The sequence below is a fragment of the Pelmatolapia mariae genome, linkage group LG10_11 (assembly GCF_036321145.2).
Source record: "Pelmatolapia mariae isolate MD_Pm_ZW linkage group LG10_11, Pm_UMD_F_2, whole genome shotgun sequence".
NCBI lineage: Eukaryota > Metazoa > Chordata > Actinopteri > Cichliformes > Cichlidae > Pelmatolapia > Pelmatolapia mariae.
The window spans coordinates 19,798,788-19,819,419 of NC_086236.1; the positions used below are offsets into that span (position 1 = coordinate 19,798,788).

At 39.0% G+C, this 20,632-nt stretch overlaps 1 protein-coding gene across 1 annotated transcript; it reads left to right on the forward strand.

Annotated features, from left to right (window-relative positions):
* Positions 1–1,610: 1,610 nt before the first annotated feature.
* pitpnab (phosphatidylinositol transfer protein, alpha b) lies at positions 1,611–20,587 on the forward strand. The gene is made up of 12 exons (XM_063485895.1): positions 1,611–1,837; positions 7,533–7,563; positions 10,600–10,745; positions 11,822–11,913; positions 12,552–12,559; positions 13,073–13,147; positions 13,538–13,621; positions 13,750–13,827; positions 14,374–14,484; positions 15,293–15,415; positions 16,284–16,366; positions 17,076–20,587. Exons 1-11 carry the CDS (start codon positions 1,821–1,823, stop codon positions 16,329–16,331), a joined length of 813 nt encoding a protein of 270 aa, XP_063341965.1. The 5' UTR covers positions 1,611–1,820; the 3' UTR covers positions 16,332–16,366; positions 17,076–20,587.
* Positions 20,588–20,632: the final 45 nt, after the last annotated feature.

Here is a 20,632-nt window from a genome sequence, read left to right on the forward strand (position 1 = left end):
CAAATCAAAACATAGATACAGTTCCACAAAGCAGCTGACATAATTTAATGTTTTAAATAAGCCTTTGTGCAGAAAAGTGCCCAAACATTTCCAAACACTGAATAATTTTCACATCTTACTGAGAGGAGTTCTGAGCAGTTTTCTCACCAGATGTTCCCAGCATACTCTCACTAAATGTTTCCCTTAACCAGGCCTGGCAGCACTCTGCTCTGCCACCTGATACTACACTCTAGCAGATGGTTGTCACTTGACACCTCAGCTCCTCTCATCACCTGCACGTCACTCACATCTGGGAACTCAGTGTAAAAAAGGCGGTGGACTCCCAGATAGATAGATAGATAGATAGATAGATAGATAGATAGATAGATAGATAGATAGATAGATAGATAGATAGATAGATAGATAGATAGATAGATAGATAGATAGATAGATAGATAGATAGATAGATAGATAGATAGATAGATAGATAGATATTACAGGAGGTAAAGGCAATCCCAAGATGACACAGGAATGAGTGGATGCTGGCAGACTGTTACAGATGCGCCATAAATACAGACTCCATCGTTACATAATTTTAGACTCACACATTCGCAATCACATCCCGGTCTTCGGGATGAGGGACTGCATGGATTAGGGATCTGTAATGCCTTGCTTGAAACGTGTGGTCCGAACGCCTCCGGGGTCCTTGAGTGAATTACAGATCAGCCTGTAATTCCTGTGAGTTGTCATCGAGTGGGTGTGGAAGAGGATAATCACATCAGATGCAAGGACTCTGTTGGAAAGGGTTTAGAGCTGACGCACCGTGCGTCTGTGCCAGCGGTGATCTCCGTGTCATACTCTGATGATGGTGAATAACTACGCTTCTACGTCATCGCTGTCACGATGACGCAGAGTGTTGCACACTCTTTAGAAAAACGGTTCAGGGAACCTCATTTTGCCCGAATGCCAACATGAGGGTTTTTCATTTTTGTTATTTGTTATTCGTTTTGTTTTTTCATTGCTATTATTATTGCATTTAATCTACAGTATATCTTCTTTTACCGTGTCTTATGCAATTCTTGATTGGATTTGTCATAATTTCATTAACTGCTTTGGGGTCTGCTGCCTTGGTTGCTAGCACAAAACACATTTCCACCCAGTAAAGTCGAATATGTGTTATTTTACTCACACATACGTAACGACTCGCACCTGGTGAATTTCCGCTGTTTGTGCAGTGCGCACTTGGAGGAGAGCTGAATAAAGACAGGTGTGAGGGGTGGGGCATGTTGTCTTCTGGGGACACCAGTCAAAACCCTACTCAGAGGAGGTCAGTGATGCTTTACTGGTTTGTGTGAATAAACTTGGCACGGGTCCCGCGTGATGTTTGTTAAAATATTTGTTGAAAAAGTCTCAAAACGTTTAATGAGCGACGTTTTATGGTTTTTAGTCCGCTTAAATTACCATGCAGCTGGTTTCCTGAGATTTGACTAACTTTTGTGTTTTTTTGTTTCAAACACTACCCTATAATTTGTTGGTGTGTGAGAGATGTGTTCTGTGGAGTTGTGGCTCTGTGGCACCACCGCAGACCACTCCCATGACGAACCATCGCTTTCTGTGTGTTGTGTTCTCTGCACAGGCCTCGGTGCTCTGCGCGTAACAGCAACGCCGCTCCGCGGCCCCGATCAGGAAGTGAATTTGAAGAAAATAAGCGACTGTGGAGGTAGAATGACATAGGGAGCGGGAGGTGGAAGAGAAGCAAGCGGAAAAAGAAGCGACTAACAGAGGGAAGAATCGACCCGCTTTCTGGACCTGTATTGGGCTGGATATACTGCACACAAAAAATGCTTATAAAGGAATAGTAAGTAGGTGTGTGTGCAAGTGTGAGAGTGTGTGTGTTAGAAAAGATAACGTGTGCGCGTTTGCCTGTCTCCCCGTCTCCTTTCGCACCGCTGACATTGTGGCCAGTCGCCCGACCGGGGAATTGCAATAGTGCGGCCAGGGTGATGTCGAAACCCCGCACCTGCTCGGTGTCCGTGATCATTTTTCATGCATGCAACACTCTCGCCACCCTGAAGTATTCGCGGAATAAACTGAGAGGGAAATTTAGCGGCAGCTGTACTTGCATCAGCAGCCGGCGTGGCTGTGCCCTTCACATCCTGCATCACAAGCCATCAGCTGAAATCGGGAGGCTTTCACTGTGGTGGCGAACAGAGTAATTCCCTCCGCTGTAGTGCTAAAATGACGGATGCTCGAGAGGAGCGGTGGTGCTGAGGGACAAATGGCTGGCGTAAGCCGCGTCGTGCCAGCGTCCATCCCTGTTAGCCGCTGTGGCCATGTTATTGATGCGCGGTGAAGGTGAAACGACCGATGAAGCATTCCAGCATTTGCATCTAGAGGAATGGAGACAGTGAGATGGAGAATGACCCAAGGTGGATGGTTGATTAAGGAGCAGGAGCGGTGGGAGTGGGCAGGTAGAGGAGGTGGGCGCAAAGCTTGGGGGAGAAAAGGGCAAATGGCGTGGTTTTAATGCACCAGTTAGATGTTAGAGAATTTGGCTGCTGGGCCGAAAGGATGCAATGGCACACAGTGTGGTTTTGTGGCTTGAAATGGGGAAAAAAATTAAATTGACAAATTGTTTGAATGCGTTTTTGCGGGCCTCTGTGTAACTGACTGAGGCCTGCTCACTCTTAGCTGGTGGTTAAAATAAGGGCAAGGCCGATGAATGGCAGATGAACTGGGCTGATATTGTCCTTCAAATGGAGAAAATCCTGCACGTTTTAATCATCATTGTCACACAGACAGGATATTGTTTCTTTCTTTCTTTGCTGGTGTCAGTGTGTATATTAGGTTTTTTGTTCCAGGAAGCTGATGTTCACCTGTTTAAAAAAAGACACAAAAAAGAACGATGTGTGCTTCCTTTAGGTGTTCTGTGTTTTAGTAGTTTCAATGATATACATCGCCTTTTAAATAAAAAAAAAATCCAAATAAATTTGGGCTTTTTTTTTTCATATTTTCTATTATAAACATGTGTATTGCAATTTTGTGGCAAGGTCAGACCTGAACTGTGTGGCAGAAATATCTAAAAAAAAAAATTCTGATCAGAGTCTCTCTGTCACTGGTTATTGTCTTGATTTGCCATCACATAGCTCTACATTTAATCAATAAATGGCCCAGCACAAAAAGCACAGGATCAGAGTGATGGCATGCCTAAAGATCTGAAGTGATTAGGGAGACTCTGGGCCTCAGCAGCCAGCCTGGAAATTAATTAAATCAGTCACGATTAAATTCTAAATGTATTTACGCACTGTCAACACTCAAAGATGCTTGTACATGCACATCCACACACAGAGTTACGCACGCCAAGATACCATCATGAGGGTCAGGAGAAAAAGAACAGATCCATGTCCAGTTTCTTTAGTACTCAGTGCTCCTCACCTGAACCACTGACCTACATCACTCATGATCTACTTTTCTTCAGCTTAAGCACTTTGGCAGGTGTACATGCATGTAGGACCTGCTTTAGATTTTAAAAACCTGATTTGATCAAAGGAATAGAAGCAGGAAAAAGAGGAAGACGGAGGGAAAAAAGATAAAGAGGAAAAGAAGAAAAGATAAGCAATGCAGGATGGGTGTTTGTTTTCTAAAGCAACAAAGTGACACCTGATCTTCCTGTCAAGACCATTAGACCAAGGAGACTTGCAGACAGTTAGAGAAATATACACTCACCGGCCATTTTGTTAGGTACACATTGCTAGTACCAGGCTGGACTCCCTTTTTGCTGTTAGATCAAGGTGCTAGAAAATTTTCTCAGATATTTGGTCCATATGGACAAGCTAGCATCTAGGGAAAATCGATACATTAGAGTACTGCAATTTTGTATCAATACAGGGACACCAAATATTTATATTTTAATACGTTACAACAGTCACAGAATACAGAAACATAACATAACAAGCAAACTTGCAATAAACCCACTCAACCAAAAAAACATCCAACACTGGACACTCCTAATTCAGAGCAAGCTAAAGGCTCAGTCACACAAGTAAATATAAGACAGTAATCTCTTTGTGTCTACGAAAAAAATTAATGGCTGCTTGGTGATTGTATTGAATTTTTTAACATCATGTGACCAATTGCAGCTTGTAGTAACTAAATAGTTATCCAGGTGTGTAAAGTGTTGCACTCATGATCACTACTGATTGCAAAGAGATTACAGAGGGTGCCTAATTGGAGGCAGTTTTTCCACAAACAGTTACGGTCTAACTTAGATTAACTGCAACCACTCTCAGAGAGATTGCTGAAGGTATGCAAATAGTTGCTTTCTAAATTATAAATGCAGACAGATTTCCAGCATGTTGCCATCAGTCTGAATGTCAGTGAGTATAACTTGAGGGGACTCGACTCAACTGGATATCAGCTGGTTGTATTCTGGTTATTGTTCTGTAGAACATGAAGGCTGCTGAGAGCAAATAGAGTGAGTTAAATGTGAATTTTTAAATATAAATATCAACAGATATGTGACCTTCTATTATTTATCACACCTAATTGCTGTATTGTCAGAATCAAATTGAATTTAGTTGCCAACTTGTCTCCATTCAATCTATGACTGGTAGCAGACTGACTCCATCTTATGGTCGGTTTTAGTGACAGTGTTGATGTGCTTGACAATCTCATTTTGCAGAAAAACATAACTGAAGAGAGATAAGCTTATCTTACTGGATGAAACAGATGTTGACAAGGTTTAACTTTGAGGACATAATTTGCATTTAAAAAGGTGATAAATCATGGCATATGTTATTGGGATACTCAGCGTATCGCAAAATGTTAAAAATCACAGTTATATCTTGTTGCAAGTGAATTATTATGACAATATTGTACTATGGGGTGTCTGGTGAGTCCAGCCTGTAATAGCATCATACAGTTGATGGAGATTTGTCAGATGTTTAGGTTGGCTGTGGTGTTTGAATAATGTTCAGATCGTACTCAAATGTGCTAATAAAACATCCCTCACAACATTACACCACTCGTTGGAAGCATTAGATGGATGGATCCATACTATCATTTTGTTTACGCCAAATTCTGACCATCCCATCCAAATGTTGCAGCAGAAATTGAGATTCATTAGACCAGGCAACATTTTTCCAAGCTTATATTGTCCAATTTTGATTAGCCTATGTGAATTTTTCTTAATTTGAGTGGCTGTAGCCCTTTAGTATTAGACATGACAGACAAATAACAAATGGTTATTTGAATTAGTGTTGCCTTCCCATCAGCTTAAAGCAGTCTGGCCATATTCCTTTGACCTCTGTCATTACTACCCCCCCCCCCCCCCCCTCCCCCCAGAGAACTGCTGCTCACTGCATATTTTCTCTTTTTTGGACTACTCTCTGTAAACCCAAGAGATGGTAGTAGGGCAAATCCCCAGTATATAGTACTTTCTGAAATACTCAGACCAGCCCCTCAGACACTAACAACAACGCCACATTCTAACTTACTTCTTTACCTTTTAATTTGATCTTCAACAGGCTGCCTTGAACATGTCCACGTGCTTAAATGCATCGAGTAATTGCCCTGTGCCTGGGTGTAGAGTACAGAACAAGCATTATGACAACTACATTTCTGAGTTTTTTACACCGACGGTTAAATTTTAATATTTGCCTTAGCCACGCAGATATTTCTTTCACCATTTAAAAAGAGATGAGCAGTAATAATTTTAATGCATCAGAAAAAAAACCCAATGTAACTGCAACCCTTGTAAACAAAAAAAGAACTTATATTGGTAAATTCAAATCTCAAATGTTGTCATTTGACATTAGGGCCAGTCCCTGCCTTCTTTGCAGCATCTGGTCTACCGGTCAGTGTTTGGCTGGGACTCAGAGCCAGATTACACTCAGCGGCGAATGAGATGTAGGATTAAGTGAATTTGGGCATACCTCGCACACTCGCAGAACAATCAACAAAGCTGCATACTGTACATGTGCATTCTGTGGTCTGGGATGCAGGAGGCGGTGCAGTATGTTTAAGCTGCTGCTTTATTGTGTGCAATGTAACAGAGCCCAGATGTTGTGTGTGTGTGTGCTTGCATGTTTGTGCAAAATGAGTTTTTGCTAAGATGTTGAATTCTGAATGTGTGTGGGCATCTGTGTAACTGTTAGCGTTGATGAACTGTAAAGTTTTATTTTTCCATACACATCGATGTGCCAGAGTTCTCTAATTGTGACTTTATTCATTATTCTTCATTGTATGCAATCTTTTTTTTTTAATCAATATAAAATCCAAGAATGGGGTTATTTAATCAAAACAACAGTGCAAAGTTACATGTGGATTAATAAATTAGCATAAAACTATGATTAATAGATTACTATGATAAAAATAGTAGATTTTTCAGTATAATATTTGTATGTATACAAATATTATTGTAGTTTGTATAATGCAACATGCTATCTCAGCTCTCCTAGTTGGATGTTTTATCATTATCTTTCAAATATGTCCTTTTATCAATCTGAGTGAAATGCAGATTTTGCAGGACAAGTTTGTTGGTGATGTGTGTATGTGGCCGTGTGTTGGGCTTCTGCATTTCCCCAGTGCTTGCTTTAAAACACAGTGATACAACAGAAAAAAATTAGACACAGCAGTTATTGGAAAAGGCAAAACAAAAACAGCAGATGAACCAACAAATGCTGCTTGTATGAGAGAAATCTGATGTCTGTTTATGCAAGTGAATTTGACTGTTTTCATTCACATAGCCCATATAAACATTCAAGGATTTATTTGTAACTAAGCAACAGCAAAAATATCATGCATTGTTTTTTTTAATGGTTCAGTGGTACGAGGGTCACATTTAAATACATTAAATTTATACTAAATGGGACTTTTAATATTTTAATTTTTTTCCAAATGTCTCATATCCATGCACACAAGGATAGATTTGTTAGATTTGTCATTTACTTCATCTTAAAGAATAACTTCTGAACAACTCGTGTTATACGATGAATTGAAGTTTAGCTGCTGTCACATATTTTGTATAGTTCAATACTGCACATCCAGATAAAGACTATTATCCTTTGCTCACACGGCACAACGAAAAGGGTGTGTATTTGAGAAAAATTGGCATTCCAATAAATATTAAGCTGAATAGTTAAATATGGCTTCTCATGTTGTCAGCTTGACATTTTCACAGAGGAAGTTCATTTCCCGCCAAAGGCATAAGAAAACACTTTTCTGGGGATTTGTACTCAGACAAGTTGAGTGTGCTTTACAAGGGCAGTTAAAAAAACTCAACATAGAAATTCTGAGAAACTTGAATTGTTCCATTGTAGCATGAAAATAGCAAAATAGCAAAAGATCTGACTTCACAATAGCAAAATTGTCTATTTCCTATGAGAAAACCCTATGAGGAAACCTGTGGTGACAGTGGGGAGGAACAACTCACTTTTAAAATAATGGAACTGTGCTGCATGTCTGCCCATTGTTCAGTATACATTACAAGCACGAGTTCAGGAGTTTTAGTGTAACATTTTGAGTAATTTCACGTATTCTCCCCTCTTTTTCAGTCGAGTGATTCTTCCTATTTCCGTGGAAGAGGTAAGTGCTATCTCAGTATATTTCAATGTGTGTAAGTGTCTCTGTGTGTTAGCGAGATTTGCTCAAGGCTCAGCCTATGTTATCTGAATTTATTTTTTTTTTAGCTCTGTTTACTCAGAAGCTGTATCAGTAAAGCTCCTCTCCTTTGGATTGTTTTGTGTGTTTACATTTTTGATGCCCACATGTTCTAACACATTTTTCATATATCCACACACATCCAGCCTGCATAGGAAAATCCAGCTTAAGAGAATCTCTTATCTTAGATAGACCATTGAATCCACACAGTATTTCACTGTCCTTACACTCTGTGTCTGTGTCCATCTGTCGTGTCTTGTCATCACTTCCATTGCAGTCTGCCTGTCTATTCAGGCCTGCATTGTAAATGAGTCACCTGAAACTGCTTCCATGACATCACGCTTACCCCCCACCTCCTTTTTCCTCTGCCTTTATATTTTTGGAAAATTAAAGCAGTCTAATCTACTTTTGGTAGAGACCTATGACTAATACTGCGCATTTATTACAAAATATTTAAATACATTTAAATCACTTAATCTTACTGTAGCTTAAAGCGTCGGTGTGAAGCACCAGTGCGTGCTCAGATGCTGCAGTGTGCCACATAAGTGCCAGATCAGTCACAGGAATTCAAGAATTCAAATCGGAGACTTGACCAAATCATACTGTTTCATATTTTCGTTTAAAATCAAAACCACGAAGCAATGGAGTGAGAAATAAGTAATACTGATTTCCTCCGAAGGCGTTTTCAGATTTAAATGTTTCTTCTCTTAACTGTGTCTGTTTGTAGACATTATCTTATTATCTCCAATTATATCTCTTAATAATCAGGCAGAGCACAAGAAGTGGACACTGTGTCACAAACAGATGCTGAAAAAGTACTGAAAAGGAAATATTTGAGTTAAATGTGACAAACCTAATCCTAAAGACAGTTAACCAACAGTCCCCTGAATCACATCCCTCAAGCATGTCTGTTTCCTTCTCTAAATTCAGACTCTCTGAAGCAGCAGCCTTCAGTTATTTGCCATTTCACTGAGTGAAACAGTGTTTTTATTTTTTCAGTGAGACTGTACTGACTGTCAGAGCCTGGTGGTGGTAAAACCTCCCTGAAGAATTTTGCTGAAATTGAATTTCCTGTCTGTTAACTTCTTGCCAAGGGCCACCGTTTAAGATAAAGCTTATCAGTACTTTATTTGCATGAAAAGTAGAAAGTTCTGGCATAACTGGACAAAGACTGATCCCACAAGGCAAGGTCGAGTTATAATTGTCCAACGCTGTTACCCAGGAGGCTTTGCTGTTCCTGCATCCCGTTTTTTCAGTGGATAGCTACAGTATCCGTGTCTGTTCAGAGGGAACCGTCTCCAGTGTCCATTTGGTTTTCCAGTTTTTTTGGTTTGTTTGTTTTTTTCTCAGCAGATGTGTCTAGTCATTGAATAAACTCTAAGAAGCAATCATGGTCACACTCACTGCTTATTTAGAAAATGTAATAGTTTGCATATTTCAAGAAGGTCAATTAAACCTCTGTGGCTCATTTCATCTTTTTTTATTGCTACTTCTGTTGCAGAGTAATCCTTTTTTCCAGATGAACAAAACCAACTTTCTGAAATCTGGCAGTCACAACTCATCACTATGTTTTTGCAATGAACAGAGTGATCTGTGGGTACCTAAAGATGAATCCACCCCCCACATACTGGTCTAGTTACACTCAGCAGAACTAGTGCTGCGAGATGAACCAAACTTACGTTTAAACATTTGGCTTCAATTCACCATCCCCATTAATTTCATAGTTTCTGCTCTAATTATGCGAGGTATCTAAAATTACTACCTAACTGGACTACCAACACTAAATTTCAGAGAAGGCTCATCTTTAAGCTACAAAATTTACCGAAGACAGACAAATCATTTGATAAGGGAGAAAACTAAAAGTTGTTGACTATATAAAAATGTAATATAAAGTGCAATGTTTTAATGTTAAAAAGTCAAGCTAATTTACAAGTACATTTACTATTTACTACCTTTTGAGCCAGGCAGAGGCAGGAATTTTGCTGTTGATTTACTGTATACCAACATTCACTGCCTGAAAGTGAAGTGAGATCTTGTCTACCATGCTCACTTAAGGTTCATGGAGGGGCAGGAGAGCATTAGATTACCACTTGACTCCATCGTGAGATGTTCTGTCAAGCTTAGTTATTTCTGTACGATATAAATGTATGTATATGTATACAAACGTGCCGTGGCAGGCGCAGCATATTTCTTCAGCCTAAGCATGAGTTTTTGTTGAGATTACTGAAGATTGTCAAATCCTCTTTGTTTCCTGCTTGCCAGGTTTTGCTGACCGCAAGAGAAACTTGCGTTGTGTGTAAACACATAATCAGCGTTTTCATCATTTGATTGTAGTGAATGACACAGAAGTGCAGGAAGTCATACCCGCAACCGGTTGAATACAAAGAATAATTTTTATATGTCTCCTGTTAAAAGGTCAGAATACATAATAAATCAACTTGTCCCATCGTTGCGATGTTGTAAGCGTGTCTGCGTTCTGGTCCAGCTTTGTGCAGAGGTTATATGTGGATTAGAGGTGATTAAGAAATGAAAGAGCCATTGTCCTGTGCTTAAACAATCACATGCACACTTGGGATCAGGGAGAGGGGGATGAGATGAAGACAGAGGCGTGAGACTGAGAAGTCGTGAAAGAGAAAAACAGTCGGGTGCGACATAAAAGTAGACAGGATGAAAATAAAATGTGGAGAGCAAGCATACGTATATGGGAGATTATGAGAATTCGGGAAGAAGGAGAGGAATATGGAGCAATCAAGGAAAAGATACAAAGAAAAAGATGAAATGCACATGAAAAAATATACCTGTGTTTCACTGTGAAAGCGCACTCATCTGGGTAATAATACATTGTAACTTCAGCATGTGTTCTTTTAAGGTAGGCTTGAGAGGAAGTAGCTTTTTATTTGTCCCTTTAAGCCACGTTTTTACATCAATCCAACTATTTTTATATATTTTTGTTTTTTCCAGTACCAGGTTGGCCAGCTGTACTCTGTGGCTGAGGCCAGTAAGAATGAGACGGGTGGAGGAGAAGGAGTGGAGGTGCTAAAAAATGAACCCTATGAGAAAGATGGAGAGAAGGGACAGTACACACACAAAATATACCATTTGCAGAGGTAAGTATTTGTACAACAGGTTTGCAGTGTCAGACAATGCAGAAGAAGAATCTTGCATCTGATTCATTCATTTTTCTATTTCATATATTTGTAAGTCTATTATCCCGTTACTTCTTCAAAGTCTTAATTATATTTACTTCAGCTGCATTATATATAGCAACAGTTAACAACAAGGATGCCATCAAGAGCCCTAATAATCTGATGATCCCCTATGAGCAAACTCTTGGTAAAAGTGGAGAGGAAGAACTCCGTTTTAGAAGGAAGAGCTGTCTGGCAGAACCAGACTTAGGGATCGATTGGAGGGGAAAGAGAGTACATAAAATAGTAACACACCATAGCATGCAAAGTGGCAAATAAACACTTGGGCGGTGGAGATTATAGCAGCACTAAGCACTTCCCACCCCAGAGAGGGTTTCTTGTGAATCCCAAATGGGAGCTGGTTTCACAGGAGAGAAGCCTGATAGCTGAAGGCTCTGCTTCTTATTCTAACATAGTAAGCCTGTACTCTGACAGTGGGATGCTTTACTGGGATAATGTTTTACTATAAGGTCTTTAACATTTGGCATGATCATTCAGAACTTAGCTTGTTTATCCTTTAGCAGCAAAGCAAAAGCAGAAGGAGAAATGTGATCTCTCATTTCAGTCCATGTTAGCACTGTCGTTGCAGTGTTTTGGATCAGCTGAAAGCTTTCCGAGAAGCTTTTAGGAAAACCTGACAGTAAGGTTAAGTTTCTGGACTGTTTGCTCACCTACAAAGATCTAAATATGCTGATAGCACACTGATGCATGTAAGTAAGCTACCAGAAGCAACCACATGTAGTTTCTGCCTATGAAGGTTTTCGTGCTTCTGTTGCTTTAGATCTTTATAGTGGGCATTCATATGTATTGTAGCTATTTATGTTTATATTGCAAAGCTAAATCTAAAGTTTAATATAAAGGACTTGGTCAGGTAAGGGAAGGTTTTGCTGTGATGCTTAAGACCTCCAATATGAGAACCTATAATAAAGTTAAATAACTAAAATAAAAATGCATTAAATTAACTAGGCTTGTTTTCTCTTCACTCCTCTGCCCTGCAGTAAAGTGCCATCATTCGTCAGAATGTTGGCTCCAGCTTCAGCTCTCAATATCCACGAGAAAGCCTGGAACGCGTACCCATACTGTCGCACAGGTACGACACACATACACGCAGAGACACTTTATACCAGCACACAAAATGCTTAATCTCTGTGCAAACACGTGTGTTTTTGGTAATATTCATCACATAAAATACAGATTTGATTTGTGACATTTATCAGAATCACATGTTTTTGTAGCTCAGTGATGCCTCGCTCAGTGGATTTTATTTGTAAAAGAAATATACCTTTTTTTTTTTTTTTGCTTGTTTAATAGGGGTTTAAGATAACTTATTTAAATAATGGTGGTACACATTCAACCGCACACTCTTGCTAACTGTGTGTCTCTGGGTCTTTGTCACCTTGAAAGAGTAGCTGAATAATTTACTGTATCCCAGAGAGAAGAGCCGTGCAATCACTCGAGCCTTTCAGGCTGAGATCACACACAGCCTGCCAGTTGCCAGACAGCCATCTGTCATACAAACACACAGAACAGGCAAAGGCACAACCTGTACCTACACACACACACTGACAACTGGTGTTTAACAATTCCTCGTGACATCTGTACATTGTCCAATACTGTTAATGCGTATTGGTAGTATTGGTTTTGTAGTGTTTTCAAATGTTCCTCAACTCAACTATTCTTGTGTTTCTCTCTGTCTGCTCCTGCACTGTCTGCCATCGGGCTCTGCAGTCATCACTGTAAGTATGCGTGTTTACTTTGGAAATCGTGTGTGTTGACACAAAAGACATCTCAAACCTTGATGCTGAGAGAGAGAGAGCGAGTTAACCTGAAAGTTGAGAAAGAAATGTGATCTATTTCAGTGGCGAAGCAGCAGGCGTAGTCAGACACCATTACTTTGTGTGTACTTCATGTATTACTCAAGCTATGGGGACCTAAATCTGTTCACACAATATGGTGATGTGTTTTTCTATTGGGGGGGGCTCCCTATTACAGAAATCATTAAAAACTTTGATGAGGACATTTATCTTAAGGTTAAGTTTAGAAATGTTTAATTATGATTAAGGTGATTAGGGTTACAGTAAGTTAATGTAATGTCCTCTTAAGCCCTGGATACACAGCTGTATGCGCTGGTGTGTGTGTATATGAGAACAGGAGTTAGGTGATATTTTAAGATCCTTTGCTTGCTTACATATTTTCATGAAGAATTACTCTTCCTGTTTCACTCAATTTTACTTGTGTTTTCTCTGCAGAATGAGTATATGAAAGATAACTTCTTGATCAAGATTGAGACATGGCACAAACCTGACATGGGACACCTTGAAAATGTAATTATTAATGGCGATAATGACCTTTGGTGCTACATGCAGCAAGTTGAATGTCCATATTTTGAGTGGAAACAATGCAGATGGCACAAATATGGTTGGGTTCCTTTTTACAAAATGTTTAATTTATCGGTGGTGAGGTTTGTAGTCTATTTTCCTCTCCTTGTGGTTGTGTTTTCTGTTGTTTAGTGGTTTCCTAATCAAAATCTGCTTCATAATTCTTATTTGAAATCCAAATTGCATCCCCCTTTTGTAGGTGCTCATAATTACTGGGACAGTGCTACTATACATGCATAAATGTAAATGTTATGTTATTAAAAAGCTATTTTATTGCCTGGAGAAACTTGCCTTCAGACACAGTATCTAGTTTTGTTCTCTCTGTCTCTGTTTCAGGCACACGGTTTGGATGCCGAAACCTGGAAGAAAGTGGATGTAGTCTATATTGATATTGCAGACAGAAGCCAAGTGGAACCAAAGGTGAAAACGTCACCTTAAAATCTATGCAGAGACCATCACAGCATCTAGCTTTCATACTTACGTGTCACCTTATACATGTCGTTTATTGTGGGGGCTTTTGTTGGGGGGCTTTTGCCATTTTTCTTCAGGACTACAAGCCTGAAGAAGATCCTTGCAAGTTCAAGTCAGTGAAGACAGGACGAGGACCTCTAGGACCAGACTGGAAGGTGCAGCTTTTTTGTTGTACACATCTCAGTAGGCAGAGGCACATTTTACAACCACTTTAATGTTAATCACTGATGTGCAAAATACAAAATATATTTGCACTGATACTTGTTGCTTAGCAACTATGATGTTTAGCCAGTGATGCCTGATCTGTGCAGAACAAAATTTGTTCATAATGCAGCAATATAATGTAGCCATAGCTACTTCTAAGGACACTAGGGTCCTGTCTTTTATCAGTTTTTCCTGAGTGATTTTATTCAGTTGAATGGTTTTAGAAGCCAGCCCTTATTTACAGTTAGTATATATTATAGTGGATTTTTTAATCAATACTTTTAGTTTTAGAGCCTTTTTATTATTGTCGAAAGGTGTTGGAGAAAATCAGGAGAAGTGATGACCTCTGGATTTCTAAAACCTTATTTATAGCCCTCAGTGTATCTTTATTGATTAAATATTAGTTAAATAGAGGCAAAGGTCCAGACATACAGATGTGTTATGCCTGAGGAACATTTGGTAACGTAAAAAAAAAGTGTTTATTTATGTACTTGCAGAAGGAACTTCCTAACAAGAAAGACTGCCCACACATGTGTGCCTACAAGCTGGTCACTGTCAAATTCAAGTGGTGGGGCCTGCAAAATAAAGTGGAGAATTTCATTCAAAAGGTTTGTTGAGAGGCTTTTTGTTTTATTTGCTTTTTACCTTATTATCAGTTTGACACAACCAGGAAGCTACAGGTCATGGCCTGCTACTGAGGAGGGTTTATTGATAAGAAAGTCATTTACATTGTTTATCCTGCAGGACATATCCTTTTTTTCCTTCCTTGACAATATCTGTTAATGGCTGTTGCACTACGGTGTGTTATCCTTTGCACACATACAGTAAATCCTGACCGCTTGAGGTAGTAATGGAAAAAGGCACCACTCACTATCATGTCTTGACACATGCTCATTCGTCCAGGTAAATAAATACCAAAAGATTGATTCTGTTCACCTCGATGAAGGATTTTTAGTGGGAGGAATGGTACACCGTGAATTGTACTTATGGCCATTGATCCATGGTCTTTGATCAGTGGAATTTGATCAGTGGTTGTTGATCAATGGTCATTACAATTTGCTTATTAATGATCAAGAAACTGACCTCACAGCCCATTGTTCCTTCAGTGGTGCTGGTTTCAGTCATTATGCAAATGTACTGTTTATAAGATCGGGGAAACCTGCAGTCAGCTCAGACTGAAGAAGTCACTTGAATGAGTGACGAAATGTTTCTCCCAATGAAAACTCTACATCCAGATGAACAGAATCAACCTTTTGGGACTCATTATCATGTTCCACATGTATGCTGCCAGCCTCTCCGCGATAAACAGGGTAAAAGATTGGAAACAGGATGAAATTACACATCTCTTATGTTAAGAAATACAGCTCCTTTAACTAATCCATAACTTTTCTCTTTATTGTTTCTATTGTCTCACAGCAAGAGAAGCGTTTGTTCACTAATTTTCACCGCCAGCTGTTCTGCTGGATTGACAAATGGATTGAACTGAACATGGAAGACATACGTCGCATGGAGGAGCAGACACGTAGGGAGCTGGATGAGGTAAGCCAGGCAAGATTAAATTGAACTTGATACAGTGTATCTTTTAATGTTTTCTACCACATACCGACAGTTCCCTTTCCCCTATCACCTCCTGCAATTCTTCTGTGGGGACACAGAAGCGTTCTTAGGGAAGCTGAGAGACATGGTCAATCCGGCGTGTCCTGGGTCTGCTGCACAGTTTTCTTCTAATTGGGAAAAGACCTTGACTGTCTCTTTGAAAACAGATGTAGTCTCTCTTAGTCTCTCTCGTAGGGTGATCACAGACACCCCTTAAAGCAAGCTAGTTTATGCTGCTTGTGTATTATTCTTTTGACCAGGATCAACCAGTAGATATGTAGCTTTGCATCCGTCATCAAAACAGCAGACCTGTACAGCACTCAGCTGCTGTACTGGTGCTGTACCAGATTTGCCTGTCATTCTGTCTCACTCATGAACAAGCCCAAGAGGTACTTGAACCCCTCCACTTAAGATGACACCTTAATCCCAATCTAGAACAGGAAACCCAATCTTTTCAGGCTGAAAACCATGACCTCAGACTTAAAAGTGTTTATTCCCTGCTATTTAACACTTACTACAGATCAGGTCAAGGCCATGCCACAGTTTGATGAAGCCAACACCATGTAAACATCTTGTTATAAGTAAGGCTGTGATTGTAGTCCCTCGCAGACACACACACAGACAGCTGTGGAGCAGACAGACATACTTTATTATATTACTTCTGTCTGCTTGGAAGATGCAGTTCTTTCATATGCAGAAGCTCAACTTCTACGTATTTCACACACATATTTCGCTTCCTTGAAATGTTGTGATTACTAGACACTAAAGCAAACAATTAAAAAAATTTTGTGTGATTTTTCTTTTTTGTCAGATGAGAGTGAAGGACCCTGTGAAAGGGATGGTCGCTCTAGAGGACTGAGGCTGTATTGGACCGTGAATGCTGCTGCTCATCAGGTGAAATTATTTTTGCCCTTTGTGTGATCGTAAATTTGTGTCATGACATGTTCGTTGAAATACTGGATTTTTTTCCCCAGTCTAGCTGCTCATTGTAACTTCCCAAATCCAAGGTGATGTGTTCAAATTGTTTGCCTTGTTTGACCAGAAACTTCAGAGTGTTTTTTTTTTCTTCCGTAGTTAAGAAATTAATGAATTAGCAAAACCTTTGTCTTGTTTTAAGCTAAACCTTAGTGTCCAAGAGCCCTTTAAATGATCTCAGATATCAGTTACAGTGTATAAGTAACAAGAAATTGCAGCCAGTGAATGAAGTTATATGGTTATTAGGGGTCACAAATGTTGGATTATTGAATCTAAAACAGCAGAAGGTGACCTTAATAAGTCGCCAGTTAACACATTTAACAGGCTTTTTTTTGTTGCTAAATTCTTCACTATGATTATCGGCTAGTTCACATGCATGTTGTTGCTGGAAATGAGGTTCACAAGAGCAGGCAGGCTTGAAATCTGAGTACATTTGAGAAAAGCATCCAACTAAATTTACATATATATTTAGTTACATGCTAACTAAATAGTATGCTTTTAGCACGCAACTAACTGCATGCAATTTAATTAGCATGCAATAAACACTAAAGGAAATTAATTGTTTATTAGGCAATTAAAAAAAAGCAGAGAATGTAAGTGATGACTGTCTTTCTGTCTTCTCTTTTAGATCAGAATATCCAGACACCAGCGGATTCACATCCTCCTTTTGTCTCAACTGACGCAACATCCGACCGGCCGGTCCAAAACCCACCTCTTGCAGTCCAATTTGGTTTCAGGGACCTGGACCCAATAAACTTCCAGTTTTCAGCTGATGTTCTCCGTCCTTCCCTCCTTTCACACTCATCTGTACTTTTGGTTTATTTTTTTAATCTAGTGTCCCCATGTTAATTGCTCTGAGGCCTCCAGTAGCAAAATTATAGATCTTGTCAGTCAGTCCTCTCTTTCTGTCTAAATTGTTCTAAACTACAGAGAATAGTGTCATTTATCTCTGCAATTTAGGATTTATTTCCATTTAAGATATCCCAGTAGTGTATATATAAAGTATATCGGAGAGTTGAATAATTGTACTGAAGTACATATATATGTGTATATACATATATATATATATTAAAAAAAACAAGATTTTTAAAATGATTCAGTACATTTTGTGAGTGGATGTTTATTTTTTTCCAGATCAAGCCAAGCTGTATGCTCAATGCTGTGTTGCTTGTTTGATCCTTTAATTTCTTCTTTTTTTGTCATTGTATCTCCTTTTCTCCATTTGTGTCATGCAGTGTTTCCCTTTCTTATTGAAATCGATTTGCAAATCTACAAATCCCAGCTGCAAGGTCGGGATTGTGCTAAGAGTTTTGTGTTATCTCTGCTATAAATCTGACCTAACAGATATGATTTTTGCCCCCCTAAATATGTTGACAAGTTCATTAGCTTTTCTGCTGCTTTGTGAATGTGTGTTTGCATATATATATGTGTGTGTGTGTGTGTGTGTGGTTGTGGCAGGGCTTAGTGGTGTGTGTCTTTGTAACATTGCTAAGTCACCAAGTTTTTCAGCTGTATTTGTCATGCCTCTTTCAGCAGATCCTCCCCAGTTTCATTTGGCTGTTCGGGGTGCTCGAAATTGCCGTAATTGAAGGTTGTGTCTGAATACAAGTATACAGCAATGCATATAAATAGAAATACAGAGAGAGCAATAGCTGAGAGGGGTACTGGTAAAATGTGTCACCCTGCAAAATAAAAATATAGAGCAGACAACTGGAACAGTCATAAACAAGTGTAGGCCTGTCTTTTTTTTATTTTTCTGTTGGTGACCTGTGCTGTCATTCTGCATCAGGTCTTGCCTTGTCATCCGTTGTGTCATCTTCAGTGGATAAATGGTGTTATCCAGCAATAGCAATAACTATCATGACACGCTGGTCTCTCCTTGGTCATTTCAGTTTTAGTAAACTGGAGCGCAAGCCTCAACTCAAGAGGGCTCAAGTTGCTTACTCATCATTAAATTCCATGTTTATTGTCTTTGCATGGGTTGATTTCTCTTGTGGGATCTAAAGGTTGTTATTTAAATTTGTGTTTTGTTTTGGAGGGTATTTTTCTGGGTGTATGCATGAGTGTGAATGTGTCATGCAGGGTAGTGAGTGTCTTTGTAGAAAGTTGATCCTAGTTAGAAACAAGGAACAAATTAAGCTACAGTGGGCACTATTTTTGTTTTTCTTCTTGCTGGTGTTTGTTTGGCCTCCTTTGCCTTCCTTCCGTCCCGTTATCTACTTCACATCCTGCACATGTTTTAACAGTATGGAAAGCTTAAAGAGAAAGCAACAGATAACGAGACAAGAAAATGATTATGGACATTTTGCACTAACAAGCTAATATTAGTTCATGTAAAATAATTTAGAAACTTTAAAATAACAGATAAATAAAGCCTATTTTTTGTAGTTTATGCACAATCATTACTAAAGTACAATAATGCATACTTACTGAATTTTGTAGTATAAATATCAATTTCACTATTGGGTTTTTCATTTGCAATTACTAAATAAAAACGGTATCGATCAAGTACTGTCATCAGTCAAAATGACGTCTGTCCCAAGCATTGGCAAGCATTGCAAGAATTATTTCTTCCATTGACTCTTTAATTAGGATAAGTCATTTGCAGAAATTCTTAAAAATGCAAAGGTTTTCTGGAAGACTTCCAGAAGTTAATCTCATGTTAAGCTACATTAATCTATTACACTGAATCTGATTAGATTCAGGTTTTCAGTTTACAGGGAAATGTGGAGCTGAATTGGCTCAGCCCTAACCCTAATTAACAAGAAAGGTAAAGCAAATGATTGACAGACATTTGAGCATTGTCTTTGAGCCTAATCTAATGTGCACACACATTACTGATGAATTATTAAAAAGGACTGTTCTGCGGATCAGTAGCAACCTTGTGAACTATAACTTTTAAAAGAATAATGTTTGATCTTTTTATGTTTGCATATGTCAGATTACTTGAATAAGGCCATCATGGCAAACATTTTTCTGTTGCCTCCTCTTTGACTCCAAAACACTGGCCCTGGATATTCAATCCCTGCACCTCTGTGTCCATCAAGTGTCTCACTCAGTGTCTGTGATGGGGCTACCAACTGATTCATGGAGGTTTGTGGATGTACTGTATGTACTGACTTTGTAAATAGTAAATAAATTATTGTAGATGAACACATATATATAGATCAGACTGTCCTGCCAAAGCCTACAGCACACCCTCTTGACACTTGATCCTCTTAATTAATCGCTATCTACTCAGCATTACACACCCCACGCTGGCCACAGAATCAGAAAATGTTGAGTTATAGTTGCTGAATTTAGTAGTGATAAGACATTTTGAGGAATATTGTCAACTGTAGTCATAAAAAGGCATTCTTACATATTGTTATAGATGTTTAGGCTGCTCAAGTGAAGCAGCACTTCACATTTGGAGGAAAAAATAAGAAAAGAGCCTATTTACTATTTCCTGTCCTTCATTATTCCCTCACAGGTACCACGTCTCATTGGCAGGACAGTGTATAAATATATATTTTTGTTCTGAATGTTGTACCTCTGTTGTCAGTCTCTGAACTACACTGACTTCTCTCTGCAAAGGAACGGCAGCTTGGGTCACTTCATTGATCCACATAATTAGCTGATGGCGTCGGCCCTTCGTGACGCCGGGGCACGAGTTAGACTTTGCCCTCCTGTGGTTAGCAGTGGGGAAATCGATGGGAAATTATTCTACATTTCGGAACAGCTTCAACTGGGTGCTGGAGTGTTGGAGCTTAAAGCTACACATGAGAAAGGACAAATATATGTGGTTGTTTGAGAACAGATACTGATGTTTTTAAGAGTCTGAACCTACAAACTTGTGAGAGAACGTGGTTTAACAGAGACAATCTCATAGTTATCTGTTGTTAGATTCCTCGATTTATAATCAGAGTATGAAACCAAATGATTCCATAATAATCCCAAACTGTTTTAAAATTGTTAAATCTCTCTTTCTCTCTCTTACTTTCTCTCTCTCTCACTCCTGTTAACTTGTCTCCTGTTTTTCTTTCTTTTATTGTGAATTTGTGCCTTTTTGTCATTTTATCTTCTAATAACACTACTGTACATTGGAGACATAAAGAACTAAATAAAAAGAAACAAAGCAACTGTACATAAGTTTGATGTGAATGCTTTTTTTTATCATTTTAATGGATGTCATAGGTGTGAGAT

What these genes read in the sequence shown, in the direction of transcription:
- pitpnab (XM_063485895.1), top strand. An exon ending in GAAGCCAAGTGGAACCAAAG is followed by an intron (nt 13,622 to 13,749) that starts GTGAAAACGTCA and finishes ATTTTTCTTCAG; the next exon opens with GACTACAAGCCTGAAGAAGA. An exon ending in CTCTAGGACCAGACTGGAAG is followed by an intron (nt 13,828 to 14,373) that starts GTGCAGCTTTTT and finishes ATGTACTTGCAG; the next exon opens with AAGGAACTTCCTAACAAGAA.